The following is a 24162-nucleotide window of genomic DNA, read 5'->3' as shown; positions in this document are numbered from 1 at the left end:
TATCAAACTGTATGTACAGGACTCCATTTTAATGAAAATGTCCCAATACTTAAATATGCATACACGCCCAGAGAGGCCTATGACAAAAAGCTAACAGCACTTCCTCAGATGGGGTATGGGGGATTGCAACTGATTTTTCATTTTCTTCTTTAATCCCCATTTGCAGTCTTACATTTTTCATGCAAAATGAAAGAAATAAATTAATATCTGTAAAGTATTTAGAACAAAACTTATTCCAAAGTAAGCACTATATGTTTGCTATTATAATTTTACGATTACATTATTCCATTTAAATACATCAAAAAAGAGGATGAGATGAGACAGAGGATAAGATGGTTGGATGGCATCACTGACTCAATGGACATGAGTTTGAGCAAACTCTGGGAGATAGTGCAAGACAGGGAAGCCTGGCATGCTGCAGTTTACGGGGTCACAAAGAGTTGGACATGACTTAGCGACTGAACAACAACAAAAAGAGGTTAGAAGACTGCAAAAATAGGAAATTCCCTGGCTAAGACTCTGTGCTTCCACTGCAGAGGGCATAGGTTTGATCCCTGGTTAGAGAACTAAGATCCTGCAAGCCACACAGTGCAATCAAAGAAAAAAAAAAAAAAAAAGACTGTAAAAACATATTAAAGATCTGCATTAACTTTTCTGTACTTTCCAAAATTTCTACAATGAGTGTTTATGGTGAGCAGCTGGTAATTGGGAGGAAAATGTTGAGAGAGAGAAGGGAGACAGGTATAAAAAAGAGGAAGTGAGAGGAAGAAGAGGACCCGGTCTTTCCTGAGGGCAGCTCCCGGAACCGCTGGGAAGAACCCAATACTCCGCAGCCTGGACTGTGGGCCCCACCCAAGGCCCTTCAATGGGTACCTCAGTGAGAGGGAGGCAGTTCCCTCTACTGAGGCTGGGATGGCAAATGCCTACCCCACCTCTCCTGCAGCTCATCAATCAAGACCATCTCCCCATCTCCAACTGAGTCTGCAATCCTCATACGGGGGCTGGCAGGGACATGACGAGGAGAGCCTTGTTTTGGGATCCTGACCTCATCAAGTCACACCAGGCAGCCTTCCCTTGGTTGAGACAAGGGAAATTCCCCAGTTGGCCCCTGGACTGTGGAAAGCTCCTTTTAGAGAAGTGAGCTTTAGGCAGCTGTCTGAAAAGAGTCCATGGGAGGGTCAGGGCAGATGGATGCACAGGGCTGGGGAAACCCTGGCCAGCCCTCAGCCCCCAGGGCTGGGAACAGACCTCTGGGGACTCAGAAAAGGGAAGGAAACAGTAGGAAGTCACCTGCGGGGATGGGTCTGAGCACAGCTGGCCCTCCCTGGCTGGGAAGGGCACTTACCGCTCCTGACGAGTGCTTTCCCCAGATGAAGCAATTCAATATGAAGCAGATGCCAAAAACCACGCCAGGATACAGTGTTGCTGTCTGGAAGTGAGAGACACCAGGCTGGGGAGCTGCATCTAGGGGGGCTCTCAACTGCTCCCTAGTCGGGGCACCCAGACTACAGGTTCCCAAGCCCTCCTGTCCTGGAGGACTCAGCACCAAGATAATCCCTTCCAGAAAGCGCTCCCTGACCTCTAGACTACGCGGGCCTCCTGCCCTGTCCTTTTAGATCCCTGGACCGCTCCTCCCTTGCCCTCATTCAAGTTCGTGATCTCATGCTGTGTGACCCTCACAGACGTGAGGTCTTGGGAGGACCGTGTCCTGCTCACCGATGTGCTCCCAGCACTCAGAGCACAGTGTGCTCAGTAAGCATTTGTTGAATAGGAATGACCAGATAAAGCTGTTACTAAACACACTGGTCTGCACCTCAACCCAAACTGTCTAGAGTGGTGGGGAAGCTTTAACTGAGTCTTAAGGGCGGCAGATGCTGCCTCCAAATGCATGATCTCACCTAACCTACAGGCCTAGATGGGAAGGACCTCCACTATCTCTTTTTAAGAAGAGGACACTGAGGCCCAGTGACATTAAATAACCCGCATGCCAACTTCACACAGTCAGCTAAGGGTGCAGCAGAGGTTCAGACCCCGGCTGTCTGTCTGACTGCAGAGGTCCCACTTCTGACACCCTGTGGGGCAGTCTCTGCAGTCAGGATCTCCGGGGCTGGGGCTCAGGCAGTGAACCAAAGCTCTAGACTCACAGTTGAGCCTCCTTCACTACTGTGGCTGTCCGAGCACCCAAGAGAGTCGCCCGCCACGATGCCCGAGGCGCCCTGCAATCTGGCACTCAGCCTCACGGCCAGTTTTATTTATCTTTGGTCCGTAGCCTCCCACACTCACTAACTGGCCACTGCCCCTCCAGTCTCTGACCCTTGCCCTTTACCAAAGGTACAGTTAATAGCATCTCAGGCATCCGCTTCCTGAGTGTCAGTGCTGCACTGGCCACCTGCCATGTGCAGTCTCCTTGCATCCGCACAACCACCTGGAGACACCAGCCCCCACTGGATAGATGAGGAAACCAAGGCTCAGAGAGCTGGCCAAGGATACCAACCAAGGAGAGAACTGGGCCAGGACTGGGATCCCGGAGATTCCAGAACTTGAGGCTGCCCTGCTGGCTGCTTCCATCCAATGGAAACTGTCCTCTCCAAGGCCCAGCTCACATGTCATTTCCTCCTTTCTGTCTGTCCTGGTTTATTCTGCTGTGTAGCAGGGAATTCCCTGTCTATCCTCCAGGCTGAAATTTATGGACTGGCCACTGTGCTAGATATTAGGAAGAACAGGGAAAAAGTTCATATCCACAAATGGAGAACAACACACGTGGCACTCACAGGCACAAGGCTGTGCCCCGGCCCCTCTGGGGTGCCAAAGAGGACACTGAAGTCAGAATCGGGGGAGGAAGAGGAGGCTAAGACTTAACCACCCACACAGGTGCCAGAGGAGAGGCATGGTCATACACCTGCATGACTGGAGCAGAGGCCCGCCTGGGAAGGGAGGCAGAGCTCCACACCAGAGACGGGTCACAATCTTGCAGAGAAAATGGGGAGGTCTAGCATAGCCAAGGGTCCATGAGAAAGGCAAAGACGCCTGAACGTGGCCAAGAGTCCTGGGGATGGAGGTGGGAAGGAATTCATGCACTAGTTGGCAGGAGAACCATCCACACTTCATGGCTGAGGGGAGGCAGGGGGTCATAGGATTGGAGGAGGAAAGGCAGCCACCCAGGTTGTCTGCCTCGGGGCCTAGGTGGATGCCGGCAGACAGGGTTTGTGCTGGGACCCACCCAGGGAGACTTGGAGGCTATCTGGTGGGAGACTTCATCAGGAAAGTCTCACCAGGGGAGAAGAGGGCTGGGTTTTACAGTTCTCAAGATCCCTGGCTCTCAGTACACAGCGGCCCAAGGAAAACATCCGATGCATCAAGCATTCATAGTAGCCCGAGAAAAACACCTGATGCGTGATGAACTCAGGGAACTTTTTTGATCTTTCCAGAACAACTGAAGCTCTTCCATACTGAGGGATTACTAAGTGCCAGGGTATTAGCCAGAGTTGGGCTAGCCTGAGTTCCCCTGAGCTTGGTTTCAGAAGGCTGGGTCTAGAGGCTTTTCCCAGTTTGGCACCAGGGGTTTCCCTGGTCCTCTAAGGGCTCACTTGCTCTAGGAGAAGGGGCTCAGGACTCCTAGTTGTCCTCCTGTTTCCCAGGTGTTCTCCTCTTTTCTGCTGCCAAGAATTCTCCTCACCACCAGGACAGCGATCATCAGGAGCTGACCTTCCTCAAGAGGAACGGCGGCACCAAGGCTGGCAAGCAGGCTGACAGTGATGTGGGGCCCGGCCTCTCCTGCCTGTGGTAGGTAATTCTCCCTTTACTCTGCTGGACAGGGTGTTCTCCTGGCAGCCCTGCTGATCAGGTTTTGACCTTAAACTGTTGACACCTGGGCTTGGTGCCCAACTCCTATTATTCTGAACCCCCTATTTCTACTTGTTCTTGAGCCATGGGACAACGCAGGCTAAAAATCACATTTCAGTTCCCTCTTTTCATCAATGTGGCAACTAAGGCCTTCAGAGGTAAGCACCCATGGGTGAGGTGAGAGCCCAGGGCTCCTCCTTGGGTGCACCCCTCCCACCCCTCGTGCTGCTGCCCAGCCTCTGGCCTTGAACATCCCCCAGGACATGCCTCTGCTGCTCCCAAGGAGCCCAGGAGGAAGCGCCTCGGCTCCCCACCAGCACAGGGAGGAGGTTTGGGACACTTACGCAGAAGGCCCCTTTCTTCCACCGATGGCCCTTCAGAGTGCGGTACAGACGGCCAGCTGAAAATCCACCAAACACCCTGTGGGGAAATGGCGGGGTTCCACACCAAGGAGACCTGTTAGCTGAAGCAGAGGCCACCTGAGTCAGCCCCGAGCCCCTCAGACACACCTACCCCATGAACATGAAGAGGAAGCAGGCCGTGGTCATGAGTGCTCCCCGGCTAGAGGGTGACAGCATTCCGAGCATGGCCACAACTGAGGAGGGAATGGGAGAGAGGGAAAGTCAGGGTCTCCAAACCCCAGGGCCCCATCCAGGCTGGCTGACAGGGCCCTGGCGCAGGTGAGGCTAGGTGAGGCTCCCTTCTCCCTCGGCCCTCCTCTCTACAGGAGAAGACTGGGTCTTAGCTGGGGTTCAGAGGGGTGCAGCAGTTACTATACATCAGCAAAAAAAGAAAAGTGGGCAGACTGACTTCAGCACTGCCTAGAGCCACTATATAAGCATTTTGGGGGGTGTTTTCTGAGAAAAGAGACCTGATTCCAGTCTAATCCTGGCATGGAAAGGGGTAGGTCATATAATGCCTGGCTGCAAAAGGAGGCCAACCTCCCCATGCTAATCCGTGGCTTCAGTGGCAGGGTGGCTGTGCGCGGGCTATGGATGGTGCTGGCAACATCTGAGCAGCAAAGCGCTGGAGCCTCTGGCTGAGAGGACCAGCCCTTCTGCCGGGACAGATGCTTCTGTCTGGCCCAGAGATGCTGACACGTCCCTCTGCCCCAGGAAGGGAAGCCTACTCCTCTCTCAGACTCAGGCCTGTGCTTCTCCCCCCGCCCGACCCTAGCCCCGCAGGGCCACTCACAGATGACAATGAGGATCATACAGAAGAGCTGAATGCCCGAGCCCAGCAGGGAGCTAAGGATCATGGGGTACTGCGGGGGCCTGAAGACATCACCGTGCACCAGCTTCCAGCCAGACTCTTCCATGGTGTCTTCCTGCAGCAAAGGGCCAGACAGTGAGGCTCTTCCTGGGCTCCGAGGAGGCAGCTCCTGCAAGGACCACCCCTAGGACCCACATCCTCTGATCGGGGCTGAGGGTCCCTCAGATGTGTCAACCAGCTCCACTCTTACACAGGAGTGTGAGTGAGAAAGTACTTCCCAGAGGACTGTCACATGGGGAAAGGAGACCACTAACATGAGCAGACAGCCGTATGAAAGGAAAATTTCCTCCCCACATGCCACAAACCTACTGCATGAAAAAATAATGTAAACCAACACACTAAAACCCTGTGATAGTTTTTGAGTGATATATTTACAAGTTTTTGGGTTTTTTTACTGATTATAAAAATGATATAAACACACCTTATTTTACTGTGCTTCATTTTACAGCACTTCACAGATACTGTAATTTTTACAAATCGAAGGTCTGTAGCAACCTGCGTCAAGCAAGTCTACCGGCACCGTTTTTCCAAAAGCATTTCCTCACTTCATGTCTCGGCATCACACTTTAGTAATTCTTGCAATATCTCAAAACTTTTCATTATTATTATATTTGTTATGGTGATCTATTCTCAGTAATCTTTTCTTTATTTATTTAGTTGGCAGCACCAGGTCTTAGCAGTGGCACACAGGTGGCAGCACACAGAACCTTTAGTTGCAGCATGTGGGATCCAGTTCCCTGACCAGGGATGGAACCTGGGCTCCCTGCATTGGGAGCTGGAGTTCCAGCCACTGGACCACTGAGGATCAGTGATCTTTGATGTTACCACTGCAACAGTTTGAGGCTGCCATAAACTGTGCCCATAAAGATAGCAAACAATAAACGTATGGTCTGAATGCTCCATCAACAAGCTGCTCCATCTCTCTCCCTCTTCTTCAGCTTCCCTATTCCCCGAGGTATAATATTGACATTAGGCCAATTAATAACCCTACAATGGCCTCTAAATGTGTAAGTAAGAGGAAGCGTTACATGTGTCTCACTTTAAATCAAAAGCTAGAAATGATTGAGCTTAGACAGGAAAGCCTGTCAAAGGCTCAGACAGGCCAAAAACTAGACCTCTTGCACGAAATATTCAGCCAAGTTGTGAAAGCAAAAGAAAAGTTCTTGAAGGAAATTAAAAGTGCAACTCTGGCGAATATAGGAATAAGAAGGCAAAGCAGTCTTATAGCTGTTATGGAGAAAGTCTGAGTGGTCTGGAGAGAAGATCAACCCAGCCATAAGATCCCGTTAAGCCAAAGCCTCATTCAGAGCAAGGCCCAACCCTCTTTAATTGTGTGAAGGCTGAGAGGTGAGGAAGCTGCAGAAGAAAAGTCTGAAGTTAGCAGAGGTTGGTTCATGAGGTTTAAGGAGAGAAGCCCATCTCTATAACATAAAAGTGCAAAGTGAAAAAAAAAAAAAAAAATGCAAAGTGAAGCAGCAAGTGATGATGGAGAAGCTGCAGCAAGTTATCCAGAAGATCTAGCTACATTAACAGTGGCTACACTGAACAGACTTTCAATATAGACGAAACAGCCTTCGATTGGAAGAAGATGCCACCTCTGACTTTCATAGCTAGAGAGCAGAAGTCAATGCCTGGCTTCAAAGGACAGCCTGACTCTCTGTTACAGGCTCAGTAGCTGGTGACTTTAAGTTGAAGCCAGTGCTCATTTACCACTCTGAAAATTCTGGGGCCTTGAAGAATTACGTTAAATCCACTCTGCCTGGATGACAGTACATCTGTTTACAATGTGGTTTACTGAATACTTCAAGCCCACTGTTGAGACCTACTGCTCAGAAAAAAAAAAGACTCCTTTCAAAGTATTACTGCTCATTGACAAAGTACCCGATCATCCAGGAGCTCTGCTGGAGATGTACAATGAGATTAATGTCATCTTCATGCCCACTAACGTCCATCCTACAGCCCATGGGTCAAGGCATTGTCTTGACTTTGCAGTCTTATTTAAGAAACATATTTCATAAGCCTAAAGTTGCTGTAAGACAGTGTGATTCCTCTGATGGATCTGGGCAAAGTAAATTGAAAACCTTCTGGAAAGGATTCACCATTCTAATGCTGTTGGTTTTTTTTTTTTTTTTTTTGGCTAAACTGTGCCATGTGGAATCTTAGTTCCCCAACAAGAGATTGAACCTGCGCACCCTGCACTGGAAGCATGGAGTTTTAACCACTGGACCACCAGGGAAGTCCCAGGATTCATCATTCTAGATGCCATTAAGAACATTACTGATTCATAGGAAGAGGTCAAAATATGAACATTGATGACGTTGATTCCAAGCTTCATGGATGAAATTGTGAGGTTCAAGATTTCAGAAGTAATTGCAGATGCAGTGGAAGCAGCAAGAGAACTAGAAGTGGAGCCTAAAGACTGGACTGAATTGTTGCCATCTCATGATAAAATTTTAACAGGTAAGGGGCTATTTCTTGTGGATGAGCAAAGAAAATGATTTCTTGAGATGGAATCTACTCCTGGTGAAGATGCTCTGAGAATTCAGCAAATTTCACTGCTGTCTTATTTTAAGAAATTGCCACAACCACCCCAAGCTTCAGCAGCCAACACTCTGATCAGTCAGTAGCCATTAACATTGAGGCCAGATAAAGATAATGACTAGATAAAGGCTCAGATGTTGGTTAGCATTTTTTAGCCCTATTTTTAAATTAAGGTACTTCTTTAGACATACTGCTACTGCACACTAAATAGACAACAGTATAGTATAAACATAACTTTCACATGCACTGGGAAACCAAAAATTTGTCTCATTTGCTTTACTGTAATAATCACTTTATTGTGATGGCCTAGGACTGAGTCCACAATATCTCTGGGTATGTCTGTATGTGCTCTTACATGTGTAATAAAGTAAAAAAAAAAAAATTCTTTAGTATGATACTCAAATGAACAAAAAGTAGTAAATGTGTATCACAATTTTTTAAAAATCCAGAAAGATTGAAGAAAAAATATAAAACTCGTAAACATTTAAGGATTAAAAACTAAAACCAGAAAAATATAAAAATGATTTACATATTTAATAATACTGTGTTTTGATCTATTTCCTTAGCCCTTCAGATATGTACATGTGTGTATGTGTATATAGCTTTTAACAGTAAAACTGGGATCATACTGTATTTACTTGGTTACTTTCAGCTGAGGGATGGTCATGAGCATTACCTCATGTCAGTAAACACTCTCTACAATTATTATTTAATAGCTGTAGAGTTTTTCATTGTACAGCTTTATTATACTATAACCAAGTTATTATTATCGGATATCAGGCTATATTCAGTTTATTTAAATTATGAACAAGTCTGCTATAAATATTTCTATATCAAATTTTTGTGGTTTTGATGCTCAGGGAACTAAGATCCCACATGCCACATGGTGAAGCCAAAAATTAAAAAAAAAAAAGAAAAGTTAACTTTTTGACAGTTTATGAAACTTACTGTCAATTAACTACTTTTCAGAAAATTACCAGTTTACACTTGTACAGGTGGCATGAAAGGTGCTTATTTCACATTAACCTTGCCAACAATTAATACTATATATACAGAGCTGTGCTAATTTGAAGGTCCAGAACCGTCTTCTGATGATTGAAACTGCATGTGCGGGGCTTGATGCTGTGGTTTAGTTGCTAAGTTGTGTCCAACTTTTTTGAAAGCCCATGGGCTGTAGCCTGCCAGGTTCCTCTAGCCATGGGAATTCCCAGGGAAGAATACTGGAATGTATTGCCATTTCCTTCTACTGGGGCTCTTCCCGACCCAGGGATTGATCCGGCGTCTCCTACATTGGGAGGTGGATTCTTTACCACTGAGCCACCACGGAAGCCCATGTTGGGGACTTATGCCTAAGATAAAAACACTTTTTTACATGTTTATTAGCCATGTATCCTTGTCTGTATTTTTTGTTCATTAGCACATTAGAGAATTTTAGTGTTTTTTTATACCAGTTCTTTTAACCATCATCTTCCTTTTTAAAAACATTTATTTTTAATTGGAGGATAATTACTTCACAATATTGTATAACTATCATCTTCTAAAAAATTTGTTGCATATATTGTTTGCCATTTCACTTTTCTGTTTTGTTTATTTTGACATAAAGGATTATTATGTATGTCAAATCAATATCAATCAAATAAATCAATCCAGTTTTCTTCCATTATGAAAGCTTGGAAATTAGAAAGCTGGGGTTCCCTGGTGGTCCAGTGGTTAAGAATTTGCCTGCCAATGCAGGAAACAAAGGTTCAATCCCTGGCCTGGGAAGATGCCACATGCTGCAGGGCAACTGAGCCCGTGTGCCCTAGAGTCTGTGCTCTGCAAAAGAGAAGCCACCACAATGAGAAGCCCTCACACTGCAATGGAGAGCGGCCCTCAATTGCCACAACTAGTGAAAGTCTGTATGGAGCAATGAAGACCCAGCACAGACAAAAATAAATACATAAAATAAAATAAAGCAAAATAAAATGAGAAAATCTATCCCAATCACTTTGAGTCATTAAACGTTTGTTTTCCTTTTCAATACTTTCAAGGTTTATGCTATGAATGATCACACAACCCTCCACCCCGATCCCCAGTCCTCGTCTGGGAGGCCTGGAGCTCTACTGCTAGACCACCCTCCCTCTGCAAGTCCATCCCTCCCCAGCCAAGACCTCGTACAATGTCATCCTCCTTATTATAGTTGGCGATGTCCTTCCGCAGGGTCCGAATGATAATCATGCTCAGGATGCCTGAAACAAATGGGGTGGCGGGGGGTGGGGAGAAGAGAAGCCGTCAGCATTGCCAGCTGAGTCTTCTGTGCTGCTGGTCCCCCCGACATGTGTGGCTTTCTTCAGTGGGTACTGGCTACGCAGTGGCCTCAGGTCCTCTCCTGGGCAGGGCTCCAGCTCAGTGACCAGGGGAGGAGCAAACAGAGCGTCACCCCCTCAAGTGTCGGGGGGAGGAATGAGCTGCTGGGATTGGTGGAGGCTGTCATAGGACACTGCTTCCACTCTAGGGAGAACAGCATCCCTATTCATCCAGTGATTGGTCCTTCTAACTTCCCCAGGCTCACCTCTCTGGTTATTTATTGCTTTTGGTTATCAGGTCATGGCCCATCTCCCCCTCACCTGTATGCCTATAACCCAGGCTACTCATTTCACATTTCAAGACATCTCCTCTCGACACACCCTAAACAGTTCAGAGGCCCCCATCGGCCCTGGCACGAGCTGTTTCTCTCAGGCAGCGGTATAGCAGCTAAGACAACGGATTATCAGACCCTGAGCTAACTTACTGCTTTTAGGCTTGGCTGGAAGGAGGGGGGAGGCTTGTGAAGTGTTAATTAGCACCACAGCTGGTCCCGGGCTAAACGTTTAATGAAGACAACATTATCTTTACTTCCTCTCTGATACTGAAAAGATCAGTTATGTCCCCTGCCCTCCCGCCTTCATGTCATCTGGCTTCTCACCAAGTTTGTCCCACAGCAGGGCCATGTGACCCTGGCTAGAAGAGTCCTTCCCTGGGTCTCTGAATACAGCTCCTCATTCAGAGAGGTCTTCTCTAAGGCAGCCTTCACCCTCTCCTCACTTAGCACTTAGCACTTAGCACTACCTGGAATTCCATCAGTCCGGGGCTTTTCTGTCTCTCTCCTGCCACCCGAGTATAGACGGTGAGGGCAGAGGCTGGGTTAGTTTTGCTCAACACCATATCCAGCATGTGGCTGGGGCCCCAAAAGGGTGAGCAATGACGAACCCTTGTTGAATGAACCAACGAAGGTGTGTGTGAAGAGAGGCGCGGTCTTCCCCGGGGGGCTCTCTAGAGTGGAGGCTGAGTCTTGTTCACCTCTGTGTACCTGATGCCCCCACAGAGCCCTGATGTCCGTTTCTGACCTACACTGGGCTCCAAGAACAACCTAGAAGTCCCCCGTGAGCCATGTGACACCTCAGGCCCTTGTTCTCTCCACCCTCCAGCCCACAGCTCTCACCTGACAGGAAGAAGACCACCACGACGGAGTTAATGATAGAAAACCAGTGGATCTGCACATCACTCATGGTGAGGTAAGTGTCCCAGCGAGAGGCCCACTTGATGTCACTTTCCTGGCGGTGGGGAGGAAGTGCTTGAGAGCCAAGCCTCCTGCTTGACCTCTCCCGCCCGGCCGAGCCCTCCTCCCCTACAGCTGCGGCTGCAGCCCCTTCTCACCTCCCAGTGCACAGAGTACGTGAAGTACAGCTGATTCTCCTTGGTGGGGTCAATTTCTTGGGGCGAGGAGTTGGTACCCTCAGGCAGGGTGCATGAGCTCTTCTCGTCTGCTTTGAGGTCTGCGAGAGACAGAGACTCAGTCTGTTCCTGGGAGGGCAGGTGCCACTACCCAGGGACTGTTCTGGAGGCGTACACAGGGGTGGTGTGCTGCTGAGAAGAGGCTAGGAAGAGCTGGCAACACCAGCTTTAAAACTGTGCTCCCTGGAGCCCTGACTTTTCAAAGAGCCTCAGGGGTTGCAGAGAGCTGTGTGCGGGAGTGGGTCTGAGTCCCTGTTTAGTCAAACAAATTCTTTCTTCACTCATAGCAAATATCCACCTGCTCGTTCAGTCAGTCCCATTCAACACGCAAACACCGCCAGCCCACTGTCTCACACGCTTCCTCGCTCATTCAGTCCCCAGAGTCCCGGCGCTCTAGCAATCAGTCCTCAGTCACTTTCTCCCTTCATTTACTCATCCATTCATCCTGCCATCGTCCATTCATTCAGTAACAAACATACAATAAGCAGGCGCCTACTATCTGCCTGGTACTGGGCTAAAAACAGTGAGAAAAGAAGACAGGGTCTCTAACCTCGAAGAACCATGGGGGCAGCAGCTGCTGTCAAACACTCACACAGTAAACGTCAGGCTGTGCCCACGACACTGGCGGGAGGAGAGGCAGTCTGCGCCCCGAAAGCACAGGGTCTACGTTTTACAAGAGACTTCTGAGTATGATTTTGTTTGTTTGAATACCAGGTTCCACACCTTAAAAAAAAAAATCCCGAAACCCACCACCTCGGTGGACAGAAGACCAGGCCTACTAAGTGGAAGTGCGCTCTGTGGTGAGCAAGGGCTGCCAGGCGAGGTGAAGGTGGACTAGGTCAGTCAGGCCCGGAGGGCTGGGCCTGGGCTCTCAAATTCCCAGAGGACGGCTGACCCTGGGCCAACTTTAGTCTACGCCAATCACTCACCCGCAGAAGCACAAACACTGAGATTGGCTGCCCAACAGCTCGGTCTGTACCTCTGCCCCTTGTTTTTGAGCTGGCTGGTTCTTATGATGGGCCCAGCCAAGCCCGATTGCTGTTTGGTCGTGGCCAAGCCGCCAAGCTCTCTGAGCCTCTGGTTCCCAACATAATCAGCACACACCTCCCCAGTGGCCAGGAGTGGGTCAACTGGTAGGTGCCAGGCCAGGGCTCCGCATGTCAGCTCTCCCCTTGTCCCTGCTTTCTCTAACAGGAATGCAGTGACCCTAGCTTGGCTGGGCCCCTATCAGCCACGTCGGGAGTCAAGGGCGCAGAGACCCTGGGTGTGGGAGCCCAGGCCCGCCCAGCCCTGCCCCCTGGCCACACCTACCCACTCACCCTCCAGCCTGACGCTCTGGGGAATCACCTCGAAGCGGACGACGCGGTACGTGTGCTCCCGGTCCTCTTCCAGGTCTTCCCGGTGGTAGTAGAGGATGAACGAGAGGTGGTTGTGCAGATAGATCTGAGCAGAGCAACAGAGGGGACGAAGGAGCTGGAGCCAGGGAACCACCAGCAAACCCACACAGGCAGGCCGGCCAGGTATTCGGTCCCTTCCCGCATTTAACAAACCCAGCCGCACCAACCTTCCAAATACGCTGCTCTCATAGCAGTCCGCTACTCGCGAACCCTCCAGGCCTCAGTGGGGCTTACTAAAGTCCAGATCCCACAGGCTGGGATTCAAGGCCCTCTGTCCTGTAACCCTGACATACTGGGCTGTCGTCACCTTCTCAGACAGGTTAGTTCACCTGCTCCCCTGGATCTCTCCCTGCCTCATGAACGGTCCCCACCCTGAACTACGTTCACAGCGTTCACTTCATCTAGAATGTTGTCCCGACTTCACGAAGCTCAAGCCTATCTAGTTTTCAAGGCCCACCTCCTCCGTGACAACCTGAATGCACGTACACTCCCTGCGAACTCCTCTGGCACTGCCTGTGGGACTGGAACTGGGACTTGAGATCCAGGGTCTCACACTGTCAGTTCTCGCCCATTATGACAGAAGCCCTTGGAGGACAGTGACTGTGCCTCGAAAGAAATGTGCTTGTTCTTTATTCCCTAAGTAATATGTGTTCAGTTTAGAAAATGACAAATATAAGAGAATCCCCATTACAATCAGCACCACTGGCGTATTTCTCAGTGGCTGTGCTGCAGAGTGCTTACGCAGATTATCTGATACACTCTGCAGGACCCCCTAAAGGGCAGGTATGGCTATCACATGCATTTTATAGAAAAGGAACACAAAGCTTAGAGAGGTCAGAGAAGTAGGATTAGGGTCCCTCATCAACTAGTAAGGCAGGATTCAAAACCCAGACAACCTGTATGCTCTTGACCACCACTTAGCTCGCTCTCTAACACACTGACGAAATTCCAGATTTTTTTTGGAGGTGGGGGTGGGGTGGGCAGAATTACTCTTATAATCCATATGATCATATAGTTATACAGAATCTGAGGTTTTAGGCACTGCGCTTTCCACTTCCTCTGCAGCATCTGCTAGTGCCCTGCCCACCAGTACCCAAACTTCCGACAGACCACACCTGGGGGCACCAGCAGGAACTTGCCCTGCCATCCCTGTATTTTCTGTTATAAGCCTAGAGCTGCAGGTTTCCCCCTCCTCTGTGGCCCCAAGTGTTCATGACTTTGGGGCGTGGCTCCCCGGCCCTCTGAGCACACTAGGGCATTCCAGTACCTTGTTGACGTCTGTGAAGCCGAGCCGGTAGCCGTGTTCAAACTGCACATCTTTCTCCTTCTTCTTGTCGTCACCATCGCGGTTGGAGTAGAGCTCCAGCCGGGTGGCTACGGGCAGGTTGTCGGCAATGCTGGAAACCCAAGGCCCCGCTCAGTCCCTCGGACCGCCGCTCCCTCAGGGCCCTCCCCTCCGGGAACCTGAGGCTGGCGGGGAGCAGGGGACAACTCACAGGTGGACGTAGTAGTCCTCTGAGATCCGCTCAGCCACGAGCCGGCTCTGCTCCACGGTCAGGGTCACTGGCTTGTTGGACTGGCCGCACAGAACCTCACACTTCTTCTCACTATTCATGAGAACCTGGAAAGGGGTGTTGACAATCCGGTCCCCTCTCAGCACCTCTCCTGCCATAAGAGAGACAGATGGAGCTCAGAGCTTCAGCCCCGAGGTTGCTGAGGTCAGCAGACCCACGGAGACACAGGGCCCACCTGGAAGGCTTCCAGCAGTCCTGCAGCCTGGCACACTCAATGTGCTACCCCGCCTGTTCAGGCCAAGCTTGCCCACCTGACCCCACCTGTTGCCCCCTCCTCCCTTTTGTGCTCTAGTACCCCTAGACTCTTCAGGGCACATCAAACATTCCCCATCACTCCATGCCTCTGAGCCGCACTATCATTTCTTTTGCTAATCCCTGCCCCACATTCCCGGGAAACTTTCTCAACCTGCAGGCTCAGCTATTATTCCACTCTCTGGAAGCCCTTCCTGACCTCCTTGAGGCTCAGCTCGTCTCTCTCCTTGGACTGTCCTCAGCACAGAGGGAGCATTGTATGATGGTGAAGCGAAGATTACTGAACCGTGGCTCTGCAGCTTACTAGCTCAGCAGTCCTGGAAAGTAATTTAACCTCGACGAGGCTCAATTTCCTCATCTGCAAAATGGGGATAATAGTACCCATCTCACAGGATTACAGTGAGAAATAAAGTACCAGACACAGAGTAGGAAGGCAACAAATACTACTTTTATCACCAGCATCACCTCTGCACCTTTTCATATGTCAGTGATGTGATTTTGCACAATGTACTGATGGTTTAAGTTTCTGCCCTGCTACCTGATTATGAGCTCTTTAAGGGCACATAATTTATTTCTGTGTCTTCAGATCCTGGTTTAGGCAGGGAGGGAGGTAGTGTAAAATCCAGCACCGGAGATTTTTAGCCAAAACATCTTCTTACTTAAGGAACTGGCACACCCTTGCACACCCACGACCTCAGAAAAATCTGTTGCCAGGTGTCCCGTGAGCAGGCACCAAGCATTCAGTGTCTAAACCCAACAGTGCTTTCATGTGGAGCCATTCTGACAATTCTACTGGGATGATGAGGAACTGGGGCGAGCTGAAGCAGACCAACCAAAGCCCACAGGCGGCAATAATGCCTGAAGCCACACCTGGTCGAAGGGCTGCCGGTCAGAGTGGACCTGCCTGATGTGGGACTCCCGGCCTAGTCGTTTGTTCGTTTGCTCATTTGTTCCTTCCTAAACTGGGTATTGGTTATATGCTGGGCTCTGAAGACACAATGCTGTACAGACATACTCATGGAACTTATGGTCTAGTGGGAACACACTGATTAAATAATCAGGACAATGAGAAGATATAGTATAATGAGAGGAACTTGCTCTAGATGTGGGAAGCAGGTCTAGGACAGTTTCTTGGAAAACAGTAATGCTTGAAGTGAGCGCTAAAGGAAGGGAGGATTAAAGAGACAAAAAGATAGGGAAAGACTATTCTAGACAGAAGGAACAGTATGTGCAAAGGGTCCTTTCTCGGGGGAAGAGTTGGGGGAAGAGGAGACGACAGGGTAAACTTGAGAGGCCTGTGTGGTTGCAGTGCAGACAACAAGGGTGACCTGAGGTGCGCCGGAGAGACTGGCCAGAGCTGGACCTTAGCGGGCCTGTGGGCCACACAAGAAGTTTGATCTTCATCCAGAGAGCAACAAAAATCAATAAAGAGTTTCTAATGGGGCAGCAGAGGCCATTATCTGATTCTGGTAACAGATCAGTCTGGCTATTTTGTCAAGAAAACATCAGACATGCAAGGAAGTGTCTGGGGTGATGGCAGGCACTATGCAAGCGAGCAGTGATGGTGGCTGCATTCCAGGGTGTGGGGAGGGTGGAAACAAGTACACGATTCAGGAGCTACCAAGGAGGTGAAATCTAGGGGGCTTGGTGCTGATTGATACAAAGGATGAGTGAGGACAGGTACATATCAGAAAGACTCTGAGGCTTCTACAACCAAGTTCTAGCTCAAGTCCCCGGGTTCCTTCCTCTACCACATGCCCTACCGCCCACCTGTCTTCAGTGAGGTCAACAGGGGACTCACTTGAGGAAAGGAAGAAGATACAGAGAGAGGAACAGGGCTGCAGATCAAGTAAGACAGGTATCACTTCTCGATATTTAGAAATTAGATTTAAACCAAGAAGGAGGACACAGTGGTCTAGAACAGCTCATTTCTAATAGAGAAGTATTCCTTTTAACTTATAAAGCTGGGAGCAGTCAGCAAGCCACACTAAATGAACCGCAGGCTAAGTGGCCGCTCAAAGAGAGAACGACACTGTCCTCTAGCACATCCGCTACAGACGTCCCCTCACAAACCCCCACCGTATGAATCTTTATCAGTGCACCAATCTGAGAATCAGGAGCACAGCCCTCAGACAGCCCAAATGAACCATTCTGGAAAAGGCAGTCTGGACAACAGAAAAGTGAAAGTCAAAGTGTTACTTGCTCAGTCTTGTCCAACTCTTTGTGACCCCATGGACTGTAGCCCACAAGTCCCCTCTGTCCCTGGAATTCTCCAAGCAAGAATACTGGAGTGAGTTACCATGCTCTCCTCCAAGGGATCTTCCCAACCCAGGGACAGAACTCAGGTCTCCTACAATGCAGGCAGATTCTTTACCAGGTGAGCCGCCAACAGAAAGAACTGTTTTAGAGTTAAAAAACTTGGGTTAAGGGACCTTCCGGGTGGTCCAGTAGCTAAGACTCTGTGCTCCCCATGCAGGGGGCCCAGGGGCTATCCCTGCTCAGGGAATTAGATCCCAGATGCTGCAATTCAAGATCCTGCATGCTGCAAGTAAGACCTGGCGCAGCCAAATAGTAAAAATAAATACTAAAAAAAAAAAACAAGGCTGGGTTAAAATCTCCACCCCCTGACCATGAGCAACTTTTTCAAACCTCTGAAGCTGCTGTGCCCTCTCCTCTGGCATGGAGGCCAGCGTACCTGGCTGCGCAGTCACAGTGGGAACCGAGAGACAGTACACGGACTGTGCTGCTTGAGGCTCTGGGCCCTGCAACCACAGTGCCTGGGCTCTGCCACCAACTCGGTGAGTAACCTGAGGCGAGTGACTTCACCTCCTGTGGCTCACTTCCCTTGTCCATGACAAGTGGATGTTAAGAGTAGCTACTTCAGAGGGCTGTTGTGAAAATTAGCTAAGTTAAAGCACAGACAGGCTCAGAACAATGCCTGGCTCACTGTGAGAGCCATGTAAGGATTAACGGTGATGATAATGATGACAAAGAGAACAAGGCTTGCAACCCAACAGGCATTCAATCAAGGCTGTTTCTGCTCCACTCAGGGAGGACATTTAACTTTAACTGAATGACAACAATGTGTCAGAGGCTGGGTCAGAAGTGGCAGAGAAAGACAGAGAAATGTAGGACATGATCCCATTGCTCAAAGAGCCTCTAGGCCACAGCGGGAGGCACTACACAAAGATGGAATAAGATACAGTGTGGCAGGATAACTTCTGCACACTGCAGTTTACATTTCCTGAGGCAGGAACATTCCCTAGCTTCACGGAGGTTCAGGTTACCTAGTATCACACTGAGGTGTGCCCAACTGTGGAATTTTGGGCTGTTGACAAATCCACACCGGCTCATGGGAAGGGAGGAGCTGCTGTGAGGGGTCTGGAGGACAAAGCAGGTCAGGATTCCCGGTAGCAGCTAGGTGCTGGGAACATGGCGTGGTGTAGAGAGAAAAAAGGTAAGCGGGACTTGCTTAGTGGTCCAGTGGTTAAGAATCCACCTGCCAATGCAGGGAACGTGGGTTTGACCTCTGGTCTGGGAAGACTCCATGTGCTGCAGTGCAACTAAGCCCATGCACAACTACTGAGCCCACACTGTAGCGTCCATGAGCGCATGCAACCACTGAGCCCATGTGCCACAACTGCTAAAGCCCGAGCACTGCAACTAGAGAGTAGTCCCCATTTGCTGCAACTAGAGAAAGCCTGCATACAGCAACAAAGACCCAGCATGGCCAAAAGTACATAACAATACAATTATTTTAAAAAACAGGAAAAGGGTATGCAGCAGGTAAGCAGGAACAGCTTGGGCCCTGAGATCAACCTCCGTTCAACAGCATCAGGAAAGACTTGGGGACTGGCGGTGTTGCCTGCTTTAGGTCAAGGTCTGCCCCAGCTGGCCTGGGATGCCCAATACCCAACAGTAGGTACAGATGCTGGCTAGAGGTTCTGGAAACATCAGAACCATGTGCAGCCCTGACGGGGAAGGTGGCCCTTTTAGGGGCTTGCTCAATAACCAGTTTTCTCCTTCCCTCTCCCTAAGCTGTAAGAGAAGAGGAAAGTCTCTTCATTTTCTCAAAGTCAGGGGATGGAGGGACATCCTTCCAATTTTTTATCTCCAGGACTTAAAGTGAGACAGGCACAGAGTAAGTACTAATAATCACGTCCTAAACAGAGTCCTCCAAACATCTTTTCTTTTATGCCTGAAATTCTACCAAATGAAGAATTATTTGAATTAAAGTAAAATGGCTGCTATTTATGAACACATATGCCAGACACTGTGCTGGCTGCTTCACATATTATTTGAGGCAAGGCCTGAACAGCTTAGCAAGAACTATAGTGATGTCTGCTTCCATTAGGGCCAGAGATAATCACTCACTCTTAATTAAAAGGAGAGCAGGTTACAGAAGCCATGAGAGACAGAAAGGGATATCTGGAAATCAAGAAGAACTAGTCTGAACAGGAGCCAAGGGCTCCAACTCTGAAGCCTGACTACACAGATTTCAAGTCCAGCTTAGCTATTAATTTACAGTATAACCAGTGACAAGTTACTTAATCTGTAAAAATGGGAATAAATACAACTACCTCTTTTGGGATGTTATGAGGACTGAATGAGCTAATATATAAACAAACTATGTAGAATGGCGTCCAGCACACAGTATGTGCTATCTAAGGGTGAACTGCTATTATCACTATGAAAAGATCTGAATTCCTCTTTGGGACAGGGTAACAGCAGTGCCAGAGAAGAACTTACCCAGATTCTCTGCCTTGTAGGTTATTTTGCTGGGCTGGCAGAAGGGCAGCGAGTAGTATTCATAAGGTAGCTGGGTGCGAGAGCTGGTGAGCTTCACAGCCTGGTGGGAGAAGAGAGGCCGTTATTCCTTAACTCAGAAATCAAGGGGACTTTCCAGAATCCTCCCTGGTACCCACTCATCTTCAGTATACTCGGTATTATTATCTAAAAAGCCAACTAACTGCAGCAGACACAACTCTGGTACACTATAAATATACTCGACAATTCTGAATCACTTCACAGCTCACTAGTTTCAGACTGCATTATAGATTTTGTTTAAAATCACAACCAAATCCAACATATACTCAGAGTCCTTAACATGTTGATATTCTTTGACCCTGTAATTTCACGTCTGGATATCTTTCCTAAGGAAGTAACTCCAAATGAGGGAAAACACTTCAGGAACAAAGAGCTCACTCCTCATTTCTAACCACAGTGGTCTTCTGCCTCTATTTCCTTGAGCCTGACCAGTCGCCTCCTGCCTCCAGCTTGGAACCCTGATCCTCTTTGCTTGATTCTCTGACTCCTTCTCACATTTGCATGCTCAGTCTCTTCAGTCATGTTCGACTCTTTGCAACCCTATGGACTGTAGCCCGCCACGCTCCTCTGTCCATGGAATTCTGCAGACAAGAATATTGGAGTGGGTTGCCATTCCCTTCTCCAGGGGATTTTCCTGACCCAGGGATCGAACCCCTGTCTCCTCCTGCATTGCAGGCAGATTCTTTACTGCTGAGCCAACTGGCGTTTCAGCTGAAATTCTTCACCTTTGAGTCCTTTCCTAATCATCTTACCAAAGGAATTCCCCCATTTCCTCTACTTCAACACTCCTAGTTATTTTTGTAGCATGTCTGATGAAATATAATTACTTGATTTTTTTTCCCCCCCAAAGAAATCAGCCTCCCCTACTGGACTTTAAGATTTAAGGTTCATGAGGGCAAGGACCATATGTATCTTGCTCACCTATGAACCACTATGCCTACAGATCTAGGCATATAGTAGGTGCTCACCAAATGTTTGCACAATGGAAGAAGAGAGGAAAAAGTGGAAAGACAGCTAAAAGCTCCACAATGGGAAACCGGTCACTAAATCATAAACTAGTCATTCAACTAAATATTATGCAACCATTAAAGATGAAGTTTAAGAAGACCATGACAGCGAACATTTAGGAACTGACGCAAGAATGTAGCTCCAGAAACAGTGACAGCCACAGACTACTCCCCAAAACATGGATAAAATAGAACCAATCAAAATGTTGCAAAAAATAAATTTTAAATGCAACTAAAATTATCTTTGCTGTTTAGACTATATTGACCATTCTTCATACACCATCTGAAAGTATAAATAATTTTTAAAATCCAGGTCCAATCCTTACTTAAAACTCTTGTTTTGGAATTAGGAATTTTTCTAATTTTAAGAGAGCAATTTGGTATAATATACCATGGTTTTATAACACCTCCCAGCTGGGTCTGGAGTAGTACCCCACATTCAATGACTGTTTGTACAAAGAAATGTAAAAATAATCATACTAAATGGAACAAATAAAGTCGATAAAAAAAATTCAGGTCAGGTCTTGCCTAAAATGAATTTTAAAAAACCCTGGTTTCAGAGCTTTTTTAGATGTTGGATTGAGAATTGGGGGCCTCTATGAAGCACTCATCTCACACGCTGGTAAAGTCATGCTCAAAATTCTCCAAGCCAGGCTTCAGCAATACGTGAACCGTGAACTTCCTGATGTTCAAGCTGGTTTTAGAAAAGGCAGAGGAACCAGAGATCAAGCTGCCAACATCTGCTGGATCATGGAAAAAGCAAGAGAGTTCCAGAAAAACATCTATTTTTGCTTTATTGACTATGCCAAAGCCTTTGACTGTGGATCACAATAGACTGTGGAGAATTCTGAAAGAGATGGGAATACCAGACCACCTGACCTGCCTCTTGAGAAATCTGTATGCAGGTTAGGAAGCAACAGTTAGAAATGGACATGGAACAACAGACTGGTTCCAAATAGGAAAAGGAGTTCGTCAAGGCTGTATATTGTCACCCTGCTTATTTAACTTACATGCAGAGTACATCATGAGAAACACTGGACTGGAAGAAGCACAAGCTGGAATCAAGATTGCCGGGAGAAATATCAATAACCTCAGATATGCAGATGACACCACCCTTATGGCAGAAAGTGAAGAGGAACTCAAAAGCCTCTTGATGAAAGTGAAAGTGGAGAGTGAAAAAGTTGGCTTAAAGCTCAACATTCAGAAAACGAAGATCATGGCATCCGGTCCCATCACTTCATGGGAAATAGATGGGGAAACAGTGGAAACAGTGTCAGACTTTATTTTTCTGGGCTCCAAAATCACTGCAGCCATGAAATTAAAAGACGCTTACTCCTTGGAAGGAAAGTTATGACCAACCTAGATAGCATATTCAAAAGCAGAGACATTACTTTGCCAACAAAGGTTCGTCTAGTCAAGGCTATGGTTTTTCCTGTGGTCATGTATGGATGTGAGAGTTGGACTGTGAAGAAGGCTGAGCGCCAAAGAATTGATGCTTTTGAACTGTGGTGTTGGAGAAGACTCTTGAGAGTCCCTTGGACTGCAAGGAGATCCAACCAGTCCATTCTGAAGGAGATCAGCCCTGGGATTTCTTTGGAAGGAATGATGATAAAGCTGAAACTCCAGTACTTTGGCCACCTCATGCAAAGAGCTGACTCATTGGAAAAGACTCTGATGCTGGGAGGGATTGGGGGCAAGAGGAGAAGGGGATGACAGAGGATGAGATGGCTGGATGGCATCACTGACTCGATGGACGTGAGTTTGAGTGAACTCCGGGAGTTGGTGATGGACAGGGAGGCCTGGTGTGCTGCGATTCATGGGGTCGCAAAGAGTCGGACACGACTGAGCGACTGAACTGAACTGAAGGACTACTAAAATTTTCAACTATTTTGCCTATGGGGGACCAATATAGTCAAGAAGCTGGGTGTTTATAGAAGTGTGAGAATGCCAAGTATACTACACTGTAAACATTGCACAGAGAAAAAGACTAAGAAAAATATCCAGAAGTATTAGGAGCAGTTGTATTTGGGTGATGGCTTACTCCTTGGAAGGAAAGTTATGACCAACCTAGACAGCATATTAAAAAGCAGAGACATTACTTTGCCAACAAAGGTCCGTCTAGTCAAGGCTATGGTTTTTCCAGTGGTCATGTATGGATGTGAGACTTGGACTATAAAGCAAGCTGAATGCCGAAGAATTAATGCTTTTGAACTGTGGTGTTGGAAAAGACTCTTGAGAGTCCCTTGGACTACAAGGAAATCCAACCAGTTCATCCTAAAGGAGATCAGTCCTGGGTGTTCATTGGAAGGACTGATGTTGAGGCTGAAACTCCAATACTTTGGCCACCTGATGCAAAGAGCTGACTCTTTTGAAAAGACCCAGATGCTGGGAAAGACTGAGGGCAGGAGAAGGGGCCGACAGAGGATGAGATGGTTGGATGGCATCATCAACTCGACGGACATGGGTTTGGGTGGACTCCGGGAGTTGGTGATGGACAGGGAGGCCTGGCGTGCCTCGGTTCATGGGGTCGCAAAGAGTCAGACACAACTGAGCGACTGAACTGAACTGAGAGGGGAGTTCCTTTAGCTGGGAGCTCTGGTACAAGGTCGCAGCCCTCCCCTGGTGGCTGGTCCTCACGCCTTAATGTGAGACAGCTTTGCAGGGCCAGCCACTGCAGTGCCAGAGTTTTCCAAGGGACTCTGCTGTATCACAGTTCAAGGTCTCCCTCTGCTCAGTCCTGCTTCCCTCATTCCCTCCCAAGTGCTGACCCTGAGCGCCTAGTTAATAAATCTCATGTAGCAAAGCTCCACCTTAGAGTTTGATTCTGAGGAAAACTAAATACGAAAAGGTCCACCATTAACCCCCTGCCCTATTTGGGGCTTTGAGAATGCCACTCAGAGTCTGTTGTTACAGGAGACATTAACCAAGGTGTCAGCCTGTCCACTGGCCCTTATCAATCATATTTTAAAATGACTGTCCCATAATCCCTGTCACAAGGGACTGACACAGAAGTGGGCACCTAAGCTGAAGAAGTGAGGTGGCCCGGACTCTGATTTAGGACAATGCTTTCCAAACCCTAATCATTCATGTACTGACTTGCCCTATCTACCTAATATTTATTCTACTATTTGCTTGGGTATGATTCATTTTTAGATAAATACACTCATTTAAGAAACAAAGATTTTATCGCGATTAAAAATGGAAAACCAACAACAGTAGTCACGAAATCATGAGCTGAAGTAATGGCTATATTTTCTAGTATAATTAAAAGAAAAGTTATTAAAATATACTTATCAGCAACTTAAAATCATCTCATATACCACCACTCAGATATGCAGTGCATAGTTAAGAAATACTAAACCACAGAATCCTGGCAGAAGCTAAAACTGAAAAAGCAGAATCCATAATAGGCTGTGTACACACAGATGATATGAATTATGCAGAGAAAGCTGGTGACAGAGAGGAGGATGTGCGTGCACGTGTGCTCAGTCGCATCCAACTCCTTGCGACTGCATGGACTGTAGCCTGCCAGGCTCCCCTGTCCATGGGATTTCCCAGGCAAGAATACTGGAGTGGGTTGCCATTGCCTTCTCCAGGGGATCTTCCTGACCCAAGGATTGAACTCGAGTCTCCTGCATGGCTGGCATATTCTTTACCACTGCACCACCTGGGAAGCCCAGAGGAGGATGGAACAGC

The 24162-nt window shown here is 48.0% G+C and overlaps 1 protein-coding gene across 5 annotated transcripts in view; it reads right to left on the bottom strand.

The window, feature by feature from the left end:
- The window catches only part of TM9SF4 (transmembrane 9 superfamily member 4), a 52494-nt gene that overhangs the window by 8203 nt on the left and 20129 nt on the right, over positions 1-24162 (bottom strand). For 2 of the 5 annotated variants that reach the window (XM_055544730.1, XM_055544732.1), the window contains 11 exons: positions 19382-19481; positions 14303-14471; positions 14074-14203; positions 12729-12852; positions 11332-11450; positions 11117-11228; positions 9814-9884; positions 5038-5224; positions 4357-4438; positions 4188-4263; positions 1346-1429 (listed from right to left, as the gene is read on the bottom strand). In XM_055544730.1, the coding sequence (XP_055400705.1) occupies positions 1346-1429; positions 4188-4263; positions 4357-4438; positions 5038-5224; positions 9814-9884; positions 11117-11228; positions 11332-11450; positions 12729-12852; positions 14074-14203; positions 14303-14471; positions 19382-19481 (1254 nt within the window). Of the gene's footprint in view, positions 1-1345; positions 1430-4187; positions 4264-4356; positions 4439-5037; positions 5225-9813; positions 9885-11116; positions 11229-11331; positions 11479-12728; positions 12853-14073; positions 14204-14302; positions 14472-19381; positions 19482-24162 lie in introns of those variants that run through there. The other 3 variants (XM_055544731.1, XM_055544734.1, XM_055544735.1) reach the window with 3 other exon arrangements.

This window comes from Bubalus kerabau, chromosome 13 (assembly GCF_029407905.1).
Source record: "Bubalus kerabau isolate K-KA32 ecotype Philippines breed swamp buffalo chromosome 13, PCC_UOA_SB_1v2, whole genome shotgun sequence".
In the NCBI taxonomy this organism is placed as follows: domain Eukaryota; kingdom Metazoa; phylum Chordata; class Mammalia; order Artiodactyla; family Bovidae; genus Bubalus; species Bubalus kerabau.
Note: the sequence above shows the minus strand (reverse complement) of the source record. Positions and strands in the feature narration are given on the sequence as shown.